This window comes from Phaenicophaeus curvirostris, chromosome 5 (assembly GCF_032191515.1).
Source record: "Phaenicophaeus curvirostris isolate KB17595 chromosome 5, BPBGC_Pcur_1.0, whole genome shotgun sequence".
Lineage (NCBI taxonomy): Eukaryota > Metazoa > Chordata > Aves > Cuculiformes > Cuculidae > Phaenicophaeus > Phaenicophaeus curvirostris.
Genome location: NC_091396.1, coordinates 26,578,666 through 26,598,402, shown reverse-complemented (window position 1 = coordinate 26,598,402; position 19,737 = coordinate 26,578,666). Strand labels below are relative to the sequence as shown.

The window sequence follows — 19,737 nt, the reverse complement described above, 5'->3', positions numbered from 1 at the left end:
ATTATTTGTGCCTGTACAGCATCTTGAGCCCGTTCCATGCTAGTATAAATAATGACAGACCCAATACATTGTCTTAAGTACAGGGCAAACAAAGAGCTTCCTGTTCTCAGAGACAAATAAAATCTGTATATGTTTCTGAATGCAGCATTGGCAATTAAATACTGCAGCATTGGCAATTAAATACTGCAACATGAGGAAAAGAATAAAATCTAACTGATTATTCCTGAGAATTAAGCATCTGATACTGGGCAAATTTTAAAGAGGAATATTACTGGGGTTCATTACTGGTGAAGTGCATTCTTCAACTTTATTAATGCCTCAGCGTATTAGTTACTAGCAATCAGACATGTTAAACCTGTTTTCATTTTTAAAGAATTTAATCTGGTCCCCTGATGCCATTTCCACCTACCTGCTCTCCTGTCTCCTCCAAGGTTTCTTTATTATTACTACTATTATTATTAATACTACTACTATTATTCTTATTATTGTGTAGAAAAAAATGTTTTTCCCTATTCTTATTTTAATGTGCTGGCAACCCCTACAGAGGAGGCCCTCAGACTAGCTCTAGGGCCCTCTAGATACATGGAGAAAACTGACTGGAGTCTGGAACATTCAGATTCCAAAACATTTTCATAGTGAAACTCTGCAGCTAAAAACTCTGCAAGAGATTTCGATATCCAGAAACTATCCTACAGGAAAACATTCTCCTACAACAGCTGTCACGTCTCTGGCAAACAGGCATCACAATATGTGCTTTTCCTGCTCATCCATCTGTTCACATTTTGCAGGAAATCTGTGAGAATCCACGGTTTATTATTGGTGGAGCCAACAGAACAGACATCTGCCAAGGAGAATTAGGTATGAAATTCTTACTTCAACTCTGCAGTTTTTAAAGTCTGCATAATTTAATTTCATTTTGCTTCCAGGTGATATTTGGGATCTTCTGTCTCACTATACCACTACACATATGATTCTTTATATAGCAAATCATGATAACTGCCTAGTAGCAATCTAGGGGAAAACTTCAAATAAAGATGTTCTGCAGGGTGTGTTGCTTTTCATCAACTAGTATAATGAATGTGTTACAAAGCACCATTTGGTCTTTCGGGTTTTGAGGAGAGACAAAATTAGTTAAGGCAAGAATAAGAGATCAAGAGAAGGACTAAGAAAGAAATTTCCATTTGAGGAAATTTGATTGGGAGAAAAATCTCATCACCTACTGTTGTATTTTTTCAGGTAATTAGTCCTGTTATTTCCATACAGGAGCTTCTGAAGGCCTCAAGCTAAGTGTGCCTTGTACTCAAGGACAACCTCTGTATTGAAGACCTTAAGCTCTGATGTTCAAATATACTTTGATGTATAGAGCCACGACTTAGGTACAAGTGATGCCTCTGCAACAGCCATCCACATAGCATTTGCCTGCACTGCTTTGTAAAGTCACTCCCCACTCAGCTCTCCCATGTCTTTCACGGTTTTATAACATCTCCTGTGATCTTTCTCCTAAGCTAATATGTTAATCGTTTTGTTTAAGTGGGGTTCTCTGCTTGTGACTGTCCTCATCACCTTCCCAGCACTTTGTCTTTTTAAGTTTTCTTTAAAACTGCCTTTCTTTTTGAGGTGACTAAAACTTCACAGTTGTCAAGGTGTGGATGCAAATGAATTTACATGCATAAATATGTTCTCTCTTTTGCCTTCCATTCCTACTACATATAGAATTGTTTATCTTTTTTACCTCTGCTGAACACTGGATAGTTTAGAAAACTCCTGCTCACAGTGGACTCCACATGCTTCATAAGGGGAAATGGGTAACTTAGAATGTACTACTATAGATAGTAGTACATTTCCAAGATATATACATATATGTATTTCTATGTGTTTTATCACTCCATTATATTTCTTTAACAAATCCATGCAATCAGGTTGAGTTTTCACCACCTCATATAATTTTCACCCCACTAATTCCCATTGTTCAGGCAAGCTTATTGCATAACCTCTCCAATGGTAGCAGCTAGGAGATCATAATTAAGAGTTGAGGCATCTTTGCTGAACACAGAAATACTATGAGAGGAAGTCACTTTCCCAGAGCTTTAACAGAGGCAGCAAACTTGCACAAGAGTCTGAAGGAGGAACTGAAAAGTGCTAAAAGAGGCAGTTTTTACAACAGTGCAGAAACAGGTTCAAAGAGAGGAAAACATGTCAGAGCAATGCAGCAGGAAAGGGACCCTCCCAGAATGATGACAGGGACAGTAGGTTATATTGAGAGCAGAAAATAAAAACGAGAGACTGAACCTCAGCTGTACGGAGGAGCACCTGGGAGACAGTTATCTGTCAGCTGGTCTCTGTCCTAAGCTAAGAAGGAGAACTAACATTGCAAGTCAGAAAAGGATTCACTTGACACAGAGAAACCTTAACACAAGTAACAGTGATCATTAGATTTCAGGCTTTTTCTAAATCACAAGGAACGACATGTATTTAGCAGATATGTACCTAGCCATGAAATATGTCAATGAGCATTTCCAGAGTATGAATAAATGAAGTGCAAATGTATTGCAGAACACACAGAGAAGGGCCCTCCCCTGAAAGGCGGTGGCATGCTCTAATGAGAGTAAATGTGTCACTTCACAGTATCTCAGATTTCCCCTTTGATTATAGTTGCTCTGTCTCTTCATCGTCTGCTGTTTCTGCCCATTTACAGGTGACTGCTGGTTCCTGGCTGCCATTGCTTGCCTGACGCTGAATAAAAAACTACTCTGTAGAGTCATACCTCATGACCAGTCCTTTATACAAAACTATGCTGGCATCTTTCACTTCCAGGTGAGTCCCTTCATCTAGCAGAAAGCAGATGTAACGGTATTTATCCAAGAGAGTGCTCAGCTGTTGGGTGCACTCATCCCTCTCACTTCTCCACCCTTGGAAAGAGTGAGTAACAGCTGGGAGAGAAGAGGGATTGAATTGCCTCACCCTAAACTCTTCCAATGGGGCAGTCACAGAGGGGTCAGCCCGTGCTGGCAATTCAGGAACATTAACCCATTCAGGAAGCATTTGCAGATTGCTGGATCCTGCACGTAAGGGAGAGCGACAGGTGCCCAGTCCTTCCTCGCTGCCCAGATGCAGTGCTACAGCCAAAACAGACATGCTGCTTGCTGCCAGCAGCGTCTATTTTTAGGCCCACAAGCAGCTGGTCTGAAAAAAACAAGTTGTTGTAGAACCACTTATTCAGAAAAGATTGACTGCTTTCCATATTTTCCTTGGGTCTCCTAAGGGACCTTTCACTGTCCCACACGTGTTCCCTGGGGAAATTCAGTCTAGCTGCCTCCCTGCCATTGCTTTGTGCCACACTACTAAGCAGTTAATTTCCCTATTTCCCTCAGTCTGTTTTTTCAGCCAGGCCCCCTGCCCCAGCCCCAAGTCAAGTCATAGAATCATAGAATCATAGAATCACCAGGTTGGAAGAGACCCACCGGATCATCAAGTCCAACCATTCCCACCAATCTCTAAACCACGCCCCTCAGTACCTCATCCACCCACACCTTAAACACCTCCAGGGAAGGCAAGTCAACCACCACCCTGGGCAGACTGTTCCATTGCCTAATGACCCTTTCAGTGAAGAATTTTTTGCTTATGTCGAGCCTGAACCTCCCCTGGCGGAGCTTGAGGCCATTCCCTCTTGTCCCGTCCCCTGTCACTTGGGAGAAGAGGCCAGCTCCCTCCTCTCCACAACCTCCTTTCAGGTAGTTGTAGACAGCAATAAGGTCTCCCCTCAGCCTCCTCTTCTCCAGTCAACCCACATTTCTTTCTGCTTGCCTTTATTCAGTTCTGGCGCTATGGAAACTGGGTGGACGTCATCATTGATGATTGCTTACCTACATACAACAACCAGCTGGTCTTTACCAAGTCCTCACAACGCAATGAGTTCTGGAGCGCCCTCCTGGAAAAGGCCTACGCCAAGTAAAATGACCCAGCGGACTGTGCTGGGTTCCCCACCAAGGCTTTGGCTGGGGAGGGGTAGAAAAATCCACTGCATACAGGACACGAAATGAGCAGGCAGAGAAACTCAACATACCAGTGCTTTTTCTCATAGACTCTTGTGCCTCAGATTTGGGGGTGGGGAGAAATATTTTCTAGGGGATTTTGTTACTAGTTCATAAGTTTACATTTGATTCTCAACATCTCTTTCATGGGTGGCATGTTTTAAAACTTTTAACTTGGAGGTTACCAAACACAGGGTTTGGTGGTTTTTTTAGTATATGTGTTTACGTATCTTTACTTATACACACACACCAACAAGATAAATATATATTAAGTATAAAAAAATACAGGTTGGTGTCTTTATCAGTGTAAAAGTGACTCTTACTTTTCTATTTCCAAGACTCCATGGGTCATATGAAGCTCTGAAAGGAGGCAACACCACCGAAGCCATGGAAGACTTCACTGGAGGCGTCACGGAGTTCTATGAGATAAAGGATGCCCCTAAAGATATCTATAAAATCATGAAACATGCCATTGACAGAGGATCCCTCATGGCCAGCTCCATTGATGTGAGTCCACGTGAACTTGGCAGATGAGCTATAATAAATGGCAGAGGAGAGGGACCTCTTCATCTATAATCAAACACATGGCACATTTTAGAACTGCTTTGTTTTTCAGTCCACATAGCAAATATCCATTTCTAGGAGATGAAATAGTCTCCGCTAGACACCATCCATTAGCAAACAGCAAGTACAAAAGGGAAAAGAACAGAAGCTGAACAAAGAGGTGGGGAGAAGGAGTGTGATAAGCAAAAGCAGCACACCCCCACCCTCAGTGCCCCCCCCAATAAAACAAGGTTAGTCAGGGTGTTGCTGAACTGCTATTAAGACACAAATCTTCCTGTTAAAGATGCCGAGAGTAAAAATGATTGGGAAATCAACCTTTCAATTGCCAACAGAGTCTTAAATTGTCTTCATTTACTGTGGTTACTTTAAAAGTGAAAGTAAAAACACTAGCTTAAATAACCACTATGGAGTATGAAGTTGCAGTGAGGGCAAAAGAACAACCAGTGCTATCAACCAACGCAGATACGTATGGATCATCAAGCATATAATGAGAGAGGGGCTACCTAGACTACCTTATACACACTTCTTTCTTATATAGTTTCTCTTCTCTTTCCCTGCTTAATCCTTCTGCATGATACTTTTCTCCCATTCTCTGTACTAGGATAACCTAGGTTTTTCCTATGGATCAGCTCCTCGGAGTGACATTGGGGAACTGATTGCTCGAATGGTGAAGAATCTAGAAAACGCACAGATGACTCATTCCACTGTAGACTACCTGGGGACAGATGAAAGGCCAGCCTGGGTGCGTATGTTTCCAGAAGCGGTTGACTTCACCGTGCTTTTATTTACAGGCTGAACAGTAGAGAAATGTATCTGTGGTTTTAAATCCCTTTTTGACTTCATTGAGTTATCCCAACACCTGTAGAACTGTTCTTATAGGTGCTATTTGGCATATCTATTAAAGGATTTCAGTCCTTTCAAACACAGTGACTTATAGTACAGAGCTTTGCTGATACTGAGGCAAAGGGCTGTTGACTTGTGACAAAGGCTTATAGTTTCCAGGCCTTACCTGTGTAGTAGAAATGGAGAGGAAAATCACATCAAATACATCAAGGTGGCACATTTGTTACTGTATTTGGAATTTGAGCATGATTTTATAAAGTCCCTCTCTTGCAAAGGTTCAAAGGAGCAAGAAAATGAAAATACTATAACGGAACAACATCCTCGATTGTGGAGGTGGTGTGAAAGAAAGAAAGAAAAAGCAAGTTCTGCACAGCTCTCGCTCCATGCACAAAAGTTCTTGGTGAAATAATTTTAAGACAGAGCTCTGCCCTCCAATGGAGGGGAGTCTGCTCTCAGGAAACTCCTTTTAGATTACTGACTTTAAGATCCTCATTTAAAGTGTGTAACAAGGAAAATGAAAAAACATGTTGAGTTTCACATGTGGTAAAATACAAAGTGACTCCAGCATATATAAGTATCTATCAAAACAGAGAGAAGGACATTAAAACTTTCCATATTGGGAAAATTAAAAGCTTCCAAATTTATAGTGGGGTGTGTTGCTTTCTCTTTCTCTCTGTCAGGCAGCTACCATACTTGGTTTTATGTCCAACAGTCCTTGACGCCTTGCCCTTTAGAGAATTGCATTTCCACTACAATAAAACTACATCTCTCACTTTACAGGGAGAAAAAAAATACTAACACCCACCCCAATTACATCATCTAAAACATTTGGTTGCACAAACTGTCTTCTGCATTTGCAGCAGAAATTTGCAGCTGATATTTCCTCTTTTGTTACCCATATTTAGTCTTCCTAAAAGACTGAAATGATGTAATTCTTCAAGAAAGCCCAATATAACCATCTTGTTTTGCAACCAGAGCTGCCTAAGTCACCCATGTATGGGGAGGCATTTCCTGTCTACTCATATAAGGCTGGAAAACTCTCTATAGCTGCTGCCCTGTCAGCCAATTTACTGCTAGTTGTTACACACTCTTGAGACATGACTGGAAAAAAAAATTTATGACTCTTGATGGAAAGAGGCAGGTAGTACAGATTTCAGAAGTACTTCAAAGCAGCAGCCTTGGGCACCCGCAGAGGTTAATATTCTTAAACAGAGAAGAGAGAAAGGCATTCTGATAAGTAATGGTGGCAACAACATGAGTAGAAATGAATTTAAAAAAAGGAAATATACGTGAGGTTATAGGCATAAAATTACGAAAATAGGAGGAGAATGGAAATAATGGAAAATACTCATGACAGCCAGGAAATATTTAGATAAGGTCTTCCCTGTGCAAGCTGAGCATATACCTGTGTGACGTTACTAATTCTCTGCTTCCAGCCCTGCCTTTCTCATGTCTTCAGATTTGACAAGAAGGAGTGGCAGAATTACTGGCAGGGCCTTGCAGGCTTTGCGCATGATCCATGTGTGCATAGTGGAGCCTTTCCTTCCGCCTGTTCTCAGTGATTTCTCCTACAAGCACAGCGGACTGTGTGCACCTGCAATCTCCCTCTCCATCATTTATCTTCCAAATAAACAGCATTGTACCAGACACAGTAATCGAATACCCAGGCAGCAAGTGTATTTACACGTGAGGAACACCTTGCTAAAGAAGGTTTCCTGACTGTCAGTTAGAATAAATTTCAATCATGAGGATTTTACTGATTATGCAAAAAATTTACATGTCCACAGGAAATTAATTTTTAAAAAAATAATACTCTAAGTTAGTAAGAACTTATTAAATAGGGTGTTTTAATATTATTGTGATAAGATTGCAGCTATGTGTAAAGATGAAAGTATTCTTCTAGATGTTGATGTGCTCTGGTGTTTCCAGTTAATTTGTAATAACCTTACTCAGCCATGTAAGAACACATTATCCCAGAAAGGGCTAAATAGTCCTATTAACAGAAAACCTAATTATTTTGATGGAACGTGCTAGTATGTAGCATGCTTAAAGTGCAAAAAAAGCAGTAACCTACACAGGAAAAAGTAGATCACAGAATCTCCTATCTAACCGATACTAACTTTTTCTGATTATTAACTTTCTTTGTTTTTTTAGTTCACACTTTACCCCTTTCTAACCAACAACATGAATTCTGTGGTCACTAAGCTTGGCCACCTTGGCAAACACAAAGAGGAGAACAAAAAAAACCCTGTCACCTGAATGGTGTCATCCTCCCTCCAAATGACCTGGGTGACAGTACCTGCTGAGCTCTTCATAACTCTTACAAGTTTTTATCTTATATCTGACAGACCATAGTGCCAATGCAGTATGAAACCCGGATGTCCTGCGGGCTTGTCAAAGGTCATGCTTACTCTGTCACGGCTGTAGAAGAGGTATGTACAGCCCCTCTCCTCCAGCTTTTGGGAGCTGTGGTCTTCACTGTCCTAGAACCAGTCAGCAAAGCTTGGGGCGGAGTGAGAAAGAAAAATAAATTATGAGCTAAGGAAACAAAATTTACATTTAAATAAATGAAAACCTTGGGGAAAAATAAGCCTGTCCAAGTTTTGGCTTTCTGGGGAAAGCAGGCATTTAGTTGTGGTCTTCCTGGGCAAAGGTGGCCAGAGCAGGCCACCTCCTGTTCCTACAGCCCTCCTGCACTCACCCCTAGGCAGGTCAGGCTGGGTGATGGTCCAAAAAAGCAGCATTACTGGAGAAGCTGGTATTAGTGATCCACGAGGCAGAACATTTCCTTTTGAACCTACTCTCAAGTCTATTCCTGTTACCTTCTTTTTCAATTAGACAACTTTTAAAGGGCAAAAAATACGTCTGGTAAGGCTGAGAAACCCCTGGGGGCAGGTGGAATGGAACGGACCTTGGAGTGACAAGTGAGTAAAAGGGAACCTCACATGATCTGAAAAAATATTGCAGCTTTATTTGCCCTTATGCAGCTTGTGCATGTGTATCTGAATTATCTTTGCTGTTATTTTGATGCATTCATTTTGAAGTTGAGTGTTTGGCTGAAGCTGTAAAAAGAAGAGTACCTAGAAAAGATGCTGAGAGGCTTTAATCAAAGGAAATAAAGAGAGAGACCAGCATAATGGCACAGTCAATCAGATTTTACTGCCTCCCAAATTCAGCAATACTCATTTTTAAATCAAGATGGGACAGTAGAAAAATCTTTTAAGTTATGGAAGAACTGGATGAAGAAAGATATCAGTACACGAGTGAGTTTGGATAAAGTTTCTCATTGGGTTTTACTAAAAGGAATTTCAATAGTTACTCCAGCATTCAGAGTCTGCAAAAACTTTTACCTTTAAGTGAAATACAATCACCACAATTCAGCAGATTTTTGAGAGCTCCTAAGAGGAAGTCTCAAGGGAAGGCAGAGAGGAGTAGCACAATTGCCTTTTAATTTGGGCATGCAGAGGGGAGGGTAGCATTAAGAACAAATGGTTGCAAGGCTCACAAAGGAAAATTTATATGACTGTAACAAGATGACTTTCCACTCTAGGAGCCTTACAGTAAAGAGCAGAAATTTTAATGAAAAGTGTATTGCAAATTGTAATCTAACTTGTTTGCTGCTTTGAAGGTCAGGAGAGTGGAACTTCATTAATGAAGAAGAGAAAACACGCCTGCAGCACAAGATCGTGGAGGATGGCGAGTTCTGGTGAGAATATCGGGTGAAAACCTGTGTTTCTCTGGGAGATACACAATTAAAAAATAAATTAATCATATTGCACTACCTAAATCTGAAAACTATTGCAGTAATCATTTTCCCCTTCACATTCCCAATAAGCCCTGTTCTGCAATCCTCTCATTATCCCCACCAGGGTTTATAGAGTGCCACCAACACAGCTCTTCTAATTATGTCACATTTCCAGAAGCCCTCCATCACTTTTCCTAAGCACTCGCAGCCCAGCATCCCCCAGTTTGGAGCTGCACCCATGTTAATGGACCAACCAGCAGGCCAAATGCATTATGAAATCATGGCACTCCCACTGCAAACTTGCCCTACCAGTTGCAGTAAGAGGAATCAACTTTCTCTACCTCACCAGCATTTCAGGCAACTGCCCACAGTGTAAATCCATTTGAGCTCAGTTTCCCCTCAATTCCTCCAGGATATCATTTGAAGATTTCATGAGGCACTTCACAAAACTTGAGATCTGTAACCTCACACCCGATACTCTGGAAGCCGATAAACTCCAGACCTGGACAGTGTCAGTCAATGAAGGGCGCTGGGTGAGAGGCTGCTCAGCTGGAGGTTGCCGCAATTATCCAGGTGAGCAATGGTTCTTAAGAGAAATAAGGCCTCTTTGATGGCAACTGCATTAGATCTCACAGGCTGTCATACCACAGCCTTGTCAGTGCCTGCTCATAGGAAAAGACTTGCTTCCTCAGTGGATAAGGCAACGCAATTTTGTAGCTGGATATCCGTCACTAAGTTTGTGACGGCATATTGTGAGGCCAAAAGGCAGGCTTGGCAAGGATAAATCATTGTTCAAATACTTCACATTGCCCCAAGGAAGGTAAGACAGATCAGCTTCACTCCCAACAGTTAAATTTCAGCTGGGAAATCCACTTTCTGAGAGCTTTAGGTTCTCTAGAAGTTTGTCAGATGCGAATTCTTCATTTTATATCCTCCTTTGCTGTGCAGTTGTATTAGAACTATGTAAAACCAATAACACATAAAAAAAAAAGGCATCTACTAGCCCAATTCTAACCTTTCCCTCAGGAGCCACAGGCAGGGAATCTAAAAGTTCTCTTTGATCATGAGTATTATTAGAAAACTGAAGCTTTACATATTTGCTTTGTATTGTTGGTGGGATTTCACAGATACCTTTTGGACCAATCCCCAGTATCGCTTGAAGCTCCTGGAGGAGGATGATGATCCTGAGGATGAAGAGGTTATCTGCAGCTTCCTCGTCGCACTGATGCAGAAAAATAGGAGGAAAGAACGCAAGCTGGGAGCCAACCTGTACACCATTGGCTTTGCCATCTATGAGGTAGCAGGTCTAGACTTTGCTTGCACAGTGGCAGCAAACCCTGACAGCATGTGTTTATCAAGACAGTCACTGAATCATTCAGCCTGTATACATGAATTACAATTTTCACTTTGCAAGGAACTTGGGGGAAACCTGGAAGAGAGGAAGGAAATTCAAGGCTTTGTAACAATTCAAACCATAGTAACCTCAGGGCTTGCCCCGTCTATAAGTAACACAATATTTAGGTTTTTCTCATGACTTCACTCCAGATGTTAATTCTTTCCATGTATTTGTAAATTTCCCTTTCATCCTTGCTGAAAGTAAACATTTCATTTATGGCTGATCTCTGCCCTTGCTACCAACCCCATGAAGAATTCAATTTCCTCAGTCCCGTGCACTACTGCATTTAGTTCAGATCTTAGTGAACCTCAAGATCCCAAGAGATCTGGAAAGGAAGATAGAAATTGCTTGGAATAATTATATAACTTGGGGCATTTTATTTACTGCCTGCCTCCCCAGAAACCCATGTGAACTCCCTTCTGCATGATCTATAGGTATATCTATAGGTAGACTCGCCTAGCAGCTCTGACTGTTTCTTCTCTTTGTTTCTCCCTAAGGTGCCTGAAGAGGTACGAACAGAGTGGAGGCAGATTGACATCTTGGTGTATGCTCAAAGCTAGTGTTACTGTTGCACCTGTCTGTAAGTCAGCAGGGAAGTGTCCAGCCAAGTTTGTTTTCAGGGATGTAAAAAGAGTGAAACTGCTAACCTTTCTGCTTTGCGTTTTTATTAGTACATTTTGCAATCAATTTTTAATTCCTTCCTACTTGCACCCCATTTTCATTTGCACCTTCTCCTCTGTTCTTTTTTCTATTCTGTGTGAGATCAGGCCACGGTTTGCACAGCTGGTCAGCGAGCCTGGGCCACAGGAAGAGGGATCAGTGGGCATTTTGCCATTCCACCCCATGCGGAAGTGCCCTAAACCACTTTCATTTCCTCCTGTGAATAATGGCAACAGCCTGTATCTTGCAGCCAGTGAGTTTTCTTTAATAGTGTCAGAATTTGTCTGGAAAACAAATGGTATTTTCAGCCATTGAATAAAACATATTAAAAATACATAGATAAAGTTTTACTGAGGCTGTCAGTACTTGAATCTTTGGCATCACAAATTTTGTAAGCAAGCTTGACAAAAGCTGTTTTCTGAAAAACATGAAGATGACAATCTGAACCTTCTTTGCTGACTATTTTACAGGTGATTATTTCTGCAGCAAACAACTTAAGAGTGTTCCTAGCCCACAATTCTTGACTTAATTTTCATATTTGAACTAATGCAATTTTTGATTGTCATGTTTCTTTAGCAGATACAGAACTCGCGTTTTGTCCAGGCACAACACTTTTCCACTGAAAGCACCTTTACCTTACCACACAGCATGTAGGAGTTCGCATATACCATTCCTTGTTGTGCCATCCTCCAAAGAAATTAGCTGAACTTTGGTTACATGCAATTTACCATCAAACAAAACAGTCAGATAGAAATGCCTACACAGCAGAAGTCAGTCAATGCTCTGCTAGTGAGTCCTGGAGTGGCTCTCAGAAGCCAATTAGACCCAGCCAGTACCAACTTCAAGGTCACACACACTCTGTATCTGTTCCCAGCTAGCATCCCTTGTCAGCTCCCTGCTTGCTAAGCTGCTGCTTTATTCGTGTTTTCTGTCCCAATTACATACTGCCTGCATGACCTAGGGAATGGATAAGACTTCATTGAAGACAATATGACTTATTTTTCCTGCAGATGCATGGTACTAAGCACCACTTGCAAAAGGATTTTTTCCTCTACAATGCCTCCAAAGCTAGAAGCAAGACCTATATTAACATGCGAGAAATCTCGGAGCGTTTCCGGCTACCTCCCAGCGAGTATGTCATCATCCCATCGACATACGAACCTCACCAGGAAGGAGAATTCATCCTGAGGGTCTTCTCAGAGAAAAGAAGTCTTTCAGAGTAAGTTGAAAATCCATTTATTGGCCATTAAGGTGGAGGTTTTCTTGCTAGTCACTTACAGTCATGTTCCCAGTTTTCTACACCCGGCTTTTAATTGTCTTAACCTCTTTACAAACTCAAAGCTGCGAACTCATTTTCCCAAGCTTCTCTCATAGTCCAACAAAACCCTACTTTGAATTGTCTTTGGAGAAGCTTGCTACTTGCAGAAAATCCTTTCTAAACATACCATTAGCCATTTTTAATAATGAAAATGAATCTGTTTGTGGTTTATTGCTATATGCGACTAGCTGCAGTTTTGGCCAGATATATCATACTCAGATAGATCTAATTTCAGCTTTTTATGAAACACAGAAGTAGGTAGTTATTATTTCCATCATGCTCTTCAACTAGTTTCCTTGAGCTCAGCAAACTGCAGCCAGTTTCGTTTTGCTTAGGCCAAACAGCTTCTGGTTTACACCCAGGTGTCAAAGTTCAGAGTTATCAAGGCTCTTCAGGGGAGCAAACTAGGCAGCAATGCTCCTGGAGGGGGTATTTGGGGTGCAAAACTGGGAGAAGCTACATCTAGAGCCTGCGGTTGTAACACTTGGAAGATGGCCCACACCACTGCCTGTTTGTAAAGTTCAAGTGGCTGCTCACAAACTAGCTAAAGAAAAAATGCAACATTAGGAAAAGCCACTTCCCCGATTTATTTACTTTCTGCTTTCTTTTAGGGAGGCTGAAAACATGATTGAGGCAGAGCGTCCATCGGTAAGCACTGTCCTGCGCCTCTGTTTTATGTAAATAGAAGTAGGGAGGGGAGGAACATCACAACAGTTTGTGGCCACACAACAGCTCCTTTAGCATAAATTCCCACATTTTCTTATCAAGGTACTTTTATTAACACTTGCTTTAATAAACTTTCCAGCTCAATCAGACCAAAATCTTGTGCCAGATTTGAAGATGTTTTCCTCATATAAAGAAGCTGGATACTAAGCACTGGCTTTGCCCTCATCAGTTGAGAGTATTCATTTACTGGGGATGCCTACACCTCAGCCCTGAGATTTGTCTGTAAAATTGGCATCTCATCTAATAAAGAAAATAAATACCTTATTTTGAAGTGCATGCTTTCTGAAAAGAGGTCCTACTGATATACTGTTTCAAACTAGCATCCAGGACAAGCTCTAATGCTTCAGCCTAGGGTTTTTTACACATTTATGTGAATATACTGGAGCTAACAATACAATTAGTCTTGAAAAAAAATCAGAGGAAATGCTCTTAAACAGAACAGACCGTCATCAAACTTTATTCAGGGATGTTACCCTTTCCTCTGCTGTCATGATAAAAAAATAGCCATCCGGATCTGGTGGCATTTAACTGCCACTTCAGGTAACACAGATCTGTGAGCACAGAAGTCCAATTTGCACTGCACTGTTTGGCTGGGAAAAAGAAAGGGCATGGTCTAAGCTAAGGGTACAAGAGAGATATTCTTCAAACAGACAAAGCCCCGAATGAGATGGGACACTTCTGCTATGGTTTCAGCAATTTCTGTCCTTCACTATGCAGTATCTTGGTGGGTACATTTTCCCCTCATTTTTTGAGATTTGAAAACTGTATGAATATAAGAATGGGAAAAATAAATGTAAGAAAGAAAAAAAGAAATTTTAGCATCAGCTCTGCATAAAATCTATAATTCTGTTTAAAAATACTTTTTTTTTTAAACTGTCTCTTTTAATACAGAAGAAGAAAAAAGGCAAGGTGGGTACTTGTGCAACGTACTGAGTTACTGCAAGATGAAGAGCATGTGCAATGCATGCAACAGGAGCTGAGTTCCTTGGTATCATTAGTGGTTTCTCTGCACCTGGAAATTGGTCTAATTAATGAAGGGCACAGGATAAGAGGCCATTTGCAGGCAGCAAAGATTTTGTCTTCTTACATTAAAATCTAATGAAATAGCTATAGAATCACACACCTCTCTCACTCACGGAGGGACAAAAGGGCAAAAAACTTTTAAGCTTCACAAGGTGATTCTCTGGGTTGCTCAACTGCCTTTCCTGCCTGTCCCTCGTTGGGCATCCCAACACTCCTTTCTAGTGCAAATCACCCCTCCTCCAGACACATGCCCTCACATTTGCTTTCCATTGACCAATGCAGCTACTCCTCTTTCCCAAACTTTCTGCTCACCAGAGTCCACAATTCTCCTTTTGATTCTACACAACACATTTAGGACCATGAAAATGTAACCAGGCTTTTCAATCTCACGACAGAGCTGATTGCAATTGATACTTTTGGGTAACATATTTGCATGTTGTAGCGGCATTCTTTGTTTTAAATGTGCTAAACCAAAACACTTGCATGCGACTGCTTACAGCTGAGTGCTCCAAAAATTAATTTCTGAAAGGAAAGACACAAGCTAGAAATTGCACTATTTGACAAAACAAATTTTGCAGCTTGTTTTTTTTTAGCATGAGGAGAGCAGCAACTTCAGAAATTCCTACCTTTCTTGTCCTTCCTTCCCAGCTCTGGCTCCTCCAGGCACCCTCTCAGGGCAGGAGCTGGTGCAGCATGTGCTTTTCTACTGAATGTGTGTCCCCAAATACTATCCTTTATACTATTTTTTTTGTGTAATTTCTACTTCTCTTTTGTTCTCTTCCTTCTTCTAGCCTATCATCTTTGTTTCTGACAGAGCGAACAGTAATAAGGAGCTGACAACAGATGAAGACACTGGCAAAGATGGTGAAAAAAAACACGTAGATGAGAAAAAGGTTTCTGCAGCAATGGCAGAGGGGGAAATATGTCTTGGACTGGCCAGCATGAAAGAGTGACTGAGAAGAACACAGGAATGGGGCAAAATCTTTAGACACCTAGCAGTTTTTTGTCAAATCTTAGCATAACTTCTGTCTGGTTTACATGGATCTAATGAGCATGAGTGAACAATCTACCCTTTCAGTTACTTAACACCTCTGCTGGAAGATGTAGTTGCTTGAAAAAACCTCCTGGCTTCTTTCTCATACAAGGAGACTCTGCAGTTCAACTCATTCTTGCTGAGCCCCTTCAAGCAGTACCCAATTCACATAGGGCACACGTGCAAATTGCACCTGAGGGGCTTCAGGAGCTCCTGAAAATGATCACAGCCTCTCCCTACTACAAATTACACAGCCCTTTTTCAGTCCCTGCTGGCAAAATTAAAATACACCCAAATAACCCTAGGAGCTCCTGCACCCTCCTTTTTTGTCTCATTACTGGAGAGAGGAAAGCAAGTTGGCAAATTTGGAGTTTCTGCCTGCAGATGGGTGAGGGACGTGAGGTACAACAGCCAGATTCTGCACTCAGGCTTATGGCATTTGGAGGCACAGGTCTGCTTACAGGGAGCGTGATGTTCTGCTGCACAACTTCCAGTGCACACAGGTGTCAAAGTGGGGACCAATCTTAACTTTTCTCTGTATTTAGACAAACAAAAATAAGAACTAAGCCAAGAAATCAAATTTACTTTGTTACACATAATTCTGGTAATTTAATACTGGGGGGAGGACGAAGCAGACAGATAAAATATAGCTTGCTTTTTCACTTTCAACCTCAGTTCAGGCTTGCTCTTTGCGTGTGTCTGAGAGAACTTCACTTTCATCTTTTTCCTCTGCTTCTTGCGCTACTTGATTCCAGCAAGAGGCCCTCCACACTACAAAGAGCTCTGAAGCCCAGGTTCCTCTGGTCAATTCGTGGGCTACAGGGAAGCTATGGGGCAGATAAGTCTCTTCTGCTCCAAACCTCTTAGCAATTTTTTTAATCAAAAAATTAGAAGATAAAATCTGTCAGTGAAAATAATCATTTAGGCTCCTTCCAAGAGAAAGGAAAGCAATAGGATGGAATTAATTACAGTTTATCCAAGGAACACATTTAACAAAAAAAGTGGGAAAGGAACAGGAGCACCACCCATTACTCCAAAGAGGGCCAGATTTATTAAAAGGCTCCTTCGCACAAGAGCGAGAGAGAGACCCCAGGCCACTTCCCTTCCCAGGTAAGGTTACTTCTCTCCTTTGCTTGTCTTTTTTCAGCGCCCTTCAGCAAAAGCTCATGAAAAGAGTGAAGAGGAAAAACAGTTCAGGAATATTTTCCGACAGATTGCAGGGGATGTGAGTATGGAACTGACTACTGTTTCTGTCATCAAAGCAGCCTAGCCACAATAACACCAAAATCAACCGATTCAAGGATTCAAAACCCTGAATTTTAAAATTTCCTCCCATCAAATTTCCTTTGAGATCGGAAGCTAAGCAAAATCAAATCAAAATCCAATTAAGCATACAGCTATTCTCATATGTACATACAAGGCTATTCCCATTGTGTACAAGGGAGCCTTATTTAAATTCAGCCTTTCACTTTTATCACTGCTACAAGATGATATTTTGCCTAGCATGTATAAACAAGTTAGAACCACAATGCCCTGCGGTATATGCTTAATGAGGGAAGTTAAAAGTAAAAATAGATCAAAGAATTGCATAAATCAAGAGACTGAATGTGTTACGGGGATTTTTGGCTTACACAGTGTCTTGAAATTACTGATTGTTTTTCTAGTTCTAGTTTAATAAGCACCATATGGTAACTTTAGACCTACCTTGTGCTGCAGCCCAATGAAGATTTAGACTAATGTTTATATGATCTAGAATGCTCTGTAGTTTGAAGCATGTTTAGGTCACACTGAAACGTGACTAAAAGCTTCATACTTTTAGCATATCCATCTATTAAATCATCTGTTTAATTAGGAATGTTGTAATTAATGATATCCTCACCACATTTCTCACCAGGACATGGAGATCAATGCTGAAGAACTCAGGAACGTTCTCAATAACGTCGTAAAAAAACGTGAGTTTGAACATGTTTTTCAGTAACCCTGGACACAGAAATCTGTAATATAACATAACCCTCCACCTCTGAGTTGTGCTCTAAATATTATTTAGTTTCTAACTCACAGATTTCCTAGTTACGCTTCCATGGATTTTGCATCTGAGACTTCAGCGAGCTGAACTTCTCATAGAAATGCTTTCTATGAGTAATCAAGTATTGATAATGCCAAAATGAGCAAACATCCACTGGAGGTACCACTTAGGACAGTATAGCATTTCTAGCAGTCTGCAAATTACCTTTAAAAATAAAAAATTCTAATGGAGAGGCAAACCTTCTCCTTGCCTGGCAAACTGGGCTTGCTTAGTCACCTGGAAGTCAGAATTTTTCAGAGGTTTTTATTGTATAGAACAGGTTAATAAAAGTAATTTCTAATACACAAGCAATAACATTACTTAGACCCAAACCTACTTCCTTCATCCAGTAAGAAATGAGCTGTAGAGATATCTCAAAAGATTTTACTTTGAACAGAGTTACACCTAAGAGGAAGAAACCCATGCTGATTTGCACGATCTGTTTTCACCCGAGTTCATTTATTTCAGATAAGGACCTAAAGACAGAAGGATTTGAACTGGAATCCTGCCGCAGCATGATTGCTTTAATGGATGTATCCTTTTCTGGTGAAAGAGGAGTGCTTGATACCACACTAGTCCACTTGGGTTGTACTTCCCACCACTGCAAACACATACCCCAGTAAGCCAGAGAAACAGAACAGTACAGTGCAGCTTGTAGTCAGATAACACAGCATTTCTGGCTTAGCACATCTTAACTCCAGTCATCTCAACATAAGTGTGGTTGGGAGATTAAAATACTGTGAAAGAGAAAACTGCAGAATAAGTCAATCTGATACCCTTCCTGGGCAGCTCACATACTAAAAGCACAATCTTATAATCTTTTTAAACCAACTCAACATAACTACAGTTCTTGTCAACAAACTTAATTAAGTTTGTAATGTATTAGACATTCCACTGCGTGCATAGCATGCAACCCATCGAGAAATTGTCTCAGAGCAATAAAACACACTATGAGATACCTACAGGGTTAACTCAGATACAATATCACTCAGTTTTCCCATTTGATATAAGGTATGATTCCGAGAGAACATAAGCACACTCAAATGTAACCCAAACAAAACTGTAGCTACAACCCAGAGCCACAAGGTTGGAGGCAAAACAGCTTTTTGTAAATCTTTTAGTCAACATTTTGCTTAGTTCTCAATTAATTTTAAGCAAGGCAGAAAGAGTGTCACTCCAGGATAAAGTTCAGTTGTCTTAAAAGCATTGGATAAGCTTCACATTTGAAGGCATTTGGAAACATCCTGCTCATGTACTTCATAACAGCTCCAGGAGCAAGCTTCTGTCTTGTACCAGATGTTTGCCTCTACACAAAGTACAACTCATATTTCACACTCCAGAAACAAAATATTATGCACAATAACCCAAATAGTCACAAATATTTTACTGCTTCAGCTCACCAGGTCTAAGGAGATCCTGAACTCAGTTTCACATTCGTCCCTTCACCAGCAGCTGCAGACTTAGTTTTCTCCTAAAAATTTTGTGGTTTTTTACCTGAATGCTTGGATCACAGACAGACGGCTCAGGGAAGATAAACTTCGATGAGTTTCGACATCTCTGGGACAAGATTAAAAGCTGGCAGGTATTGCTGGATTCTACAGTGTTGTTCTCCACAGCTTCTGCAGCGCCAAAGCTTGTTTAGAAGAAACGGAACTCTCTACATACACTACAACAAAAAGAAAAGCTAAAAAAATTGCTTCTAAAAAGAAAAGCTAAAAGAATTTGCTTCTAAAAAGAAAAGCAATGCCTCTCCTCATCCTAATCCCTGCCTAAACAAATTGCCTGAATCTCTGAAGTTCCAACACTCATATAAGAGCTTTCCCCATGAAAATACCAGAGGCATATAAACTGGAGGAGGAGGGTGATAGGAACTAGACTCAGGCCTTGTAAACAGCTTAATTAGGACAATTAAGAGAGAGAATTAACAGCATATACTCAACTAAGAAGAGTCCTAGTGGGGGAGCTTTTTGCTTCTCATAGTGTGGATCTAAATTATTTTACTTTGTGACTGAGAGGAGCTCTGTGCTAACAACTCAGACTGCCCTAGAAGCAACAACATAAGGCAAATGGCCAAGCTTCGAAGTGCCGGAGGCACACATCCCATACTCCCTCATTAGGTACGTGCAACACAAGCATAAGCTTTTATTTGTGTGTATTATTTTTTTTTCTTTTTTTTTCCAGAAAATTTTCAAGCGTTATGACACGGATCATTCAGGAACCATTAACAGCTACGAGATGCGCAATGCGGTCAATGATGCAGGTACATCTTCTAGTGTTCAATTCCCAACAGCCAAAGAAACATAATTTTGGTTGATATATCACAGATTAAAATT

General features: G+C 40.8%; 1 protein-coding gene across 1 annotated transcript in view; it reads left to right on the top strand.

Moving 5' to 3' along the window:
• Positions 1-19,737, top strand: part of CAPN3 (calpain 3) — a 30,599-nt gene that overhangs the window by 6,721 nt on the left and 4,141 nt on the right. Inside the window, exons 2-21 of the mRNA XM_069858047.1 lie at positions 789-858; positions 2,696-2,814; positions 3,815-3,948; positions 4,370-4,538; positions 5,197-5,337; positions 7,787-7,870; positions 8,277-8,362; positions 9,067-9,144; positions 9,596-9,756; positions 10,311-10,480; positions 11,077-11,088; positions 12,250-12,458; positions 13,169-13,205; positions 14,175-14,192; positions 15,098-15,199; positions 16,487-16,564; positions 17,234-17,291; positions 17,873-17,937; positions 18,918-18,986; positions 19,586-19,664. Coding sequence (XP_069714148.1) covers positions 789-858; positions 2,696-2,814; positions 3,815-3,948; positions 4,370-4,538; positions 5,197-5,337; positions 7,787-7,870; positions 8,277-8,362; positions 9,067-9,144; positions 9,596-9,756; positions 10,311-10,480; positions 11,077-11,088; positions 12,250-12,458; positions 13,169-13,205; positions 14,175-14,192; positions 15,098-15,199; positions 16,487-16,564; positions 17,234-17,291; positions 17,873-17,937; positions 18,918-18,986; positions 19,586-19,664 — 1,939 coding nt within the window. The remainder of the gene's footprint in view (positions 1-788; positions 859-2,695; positions 2,815-3,814; positions 3,949-4,369; positions 4,539-5,196; positions 5,338-7,786; positions 7,871-8,276; positions 8,363-9,066; positions 9,145-9,595; positions 9,757-10,310; positions 10,481-11,076; positions 11,089-12,249; positions 12,459-13,168; positions 13,206-14,174; positions 14,193-15,097; positions 15,200-16,486; positions 16,565-17,233; positions 17,292-17,872; positions 17,938-18,917; positions 18,987-19,585; positions 19,665-19,737) is intronic.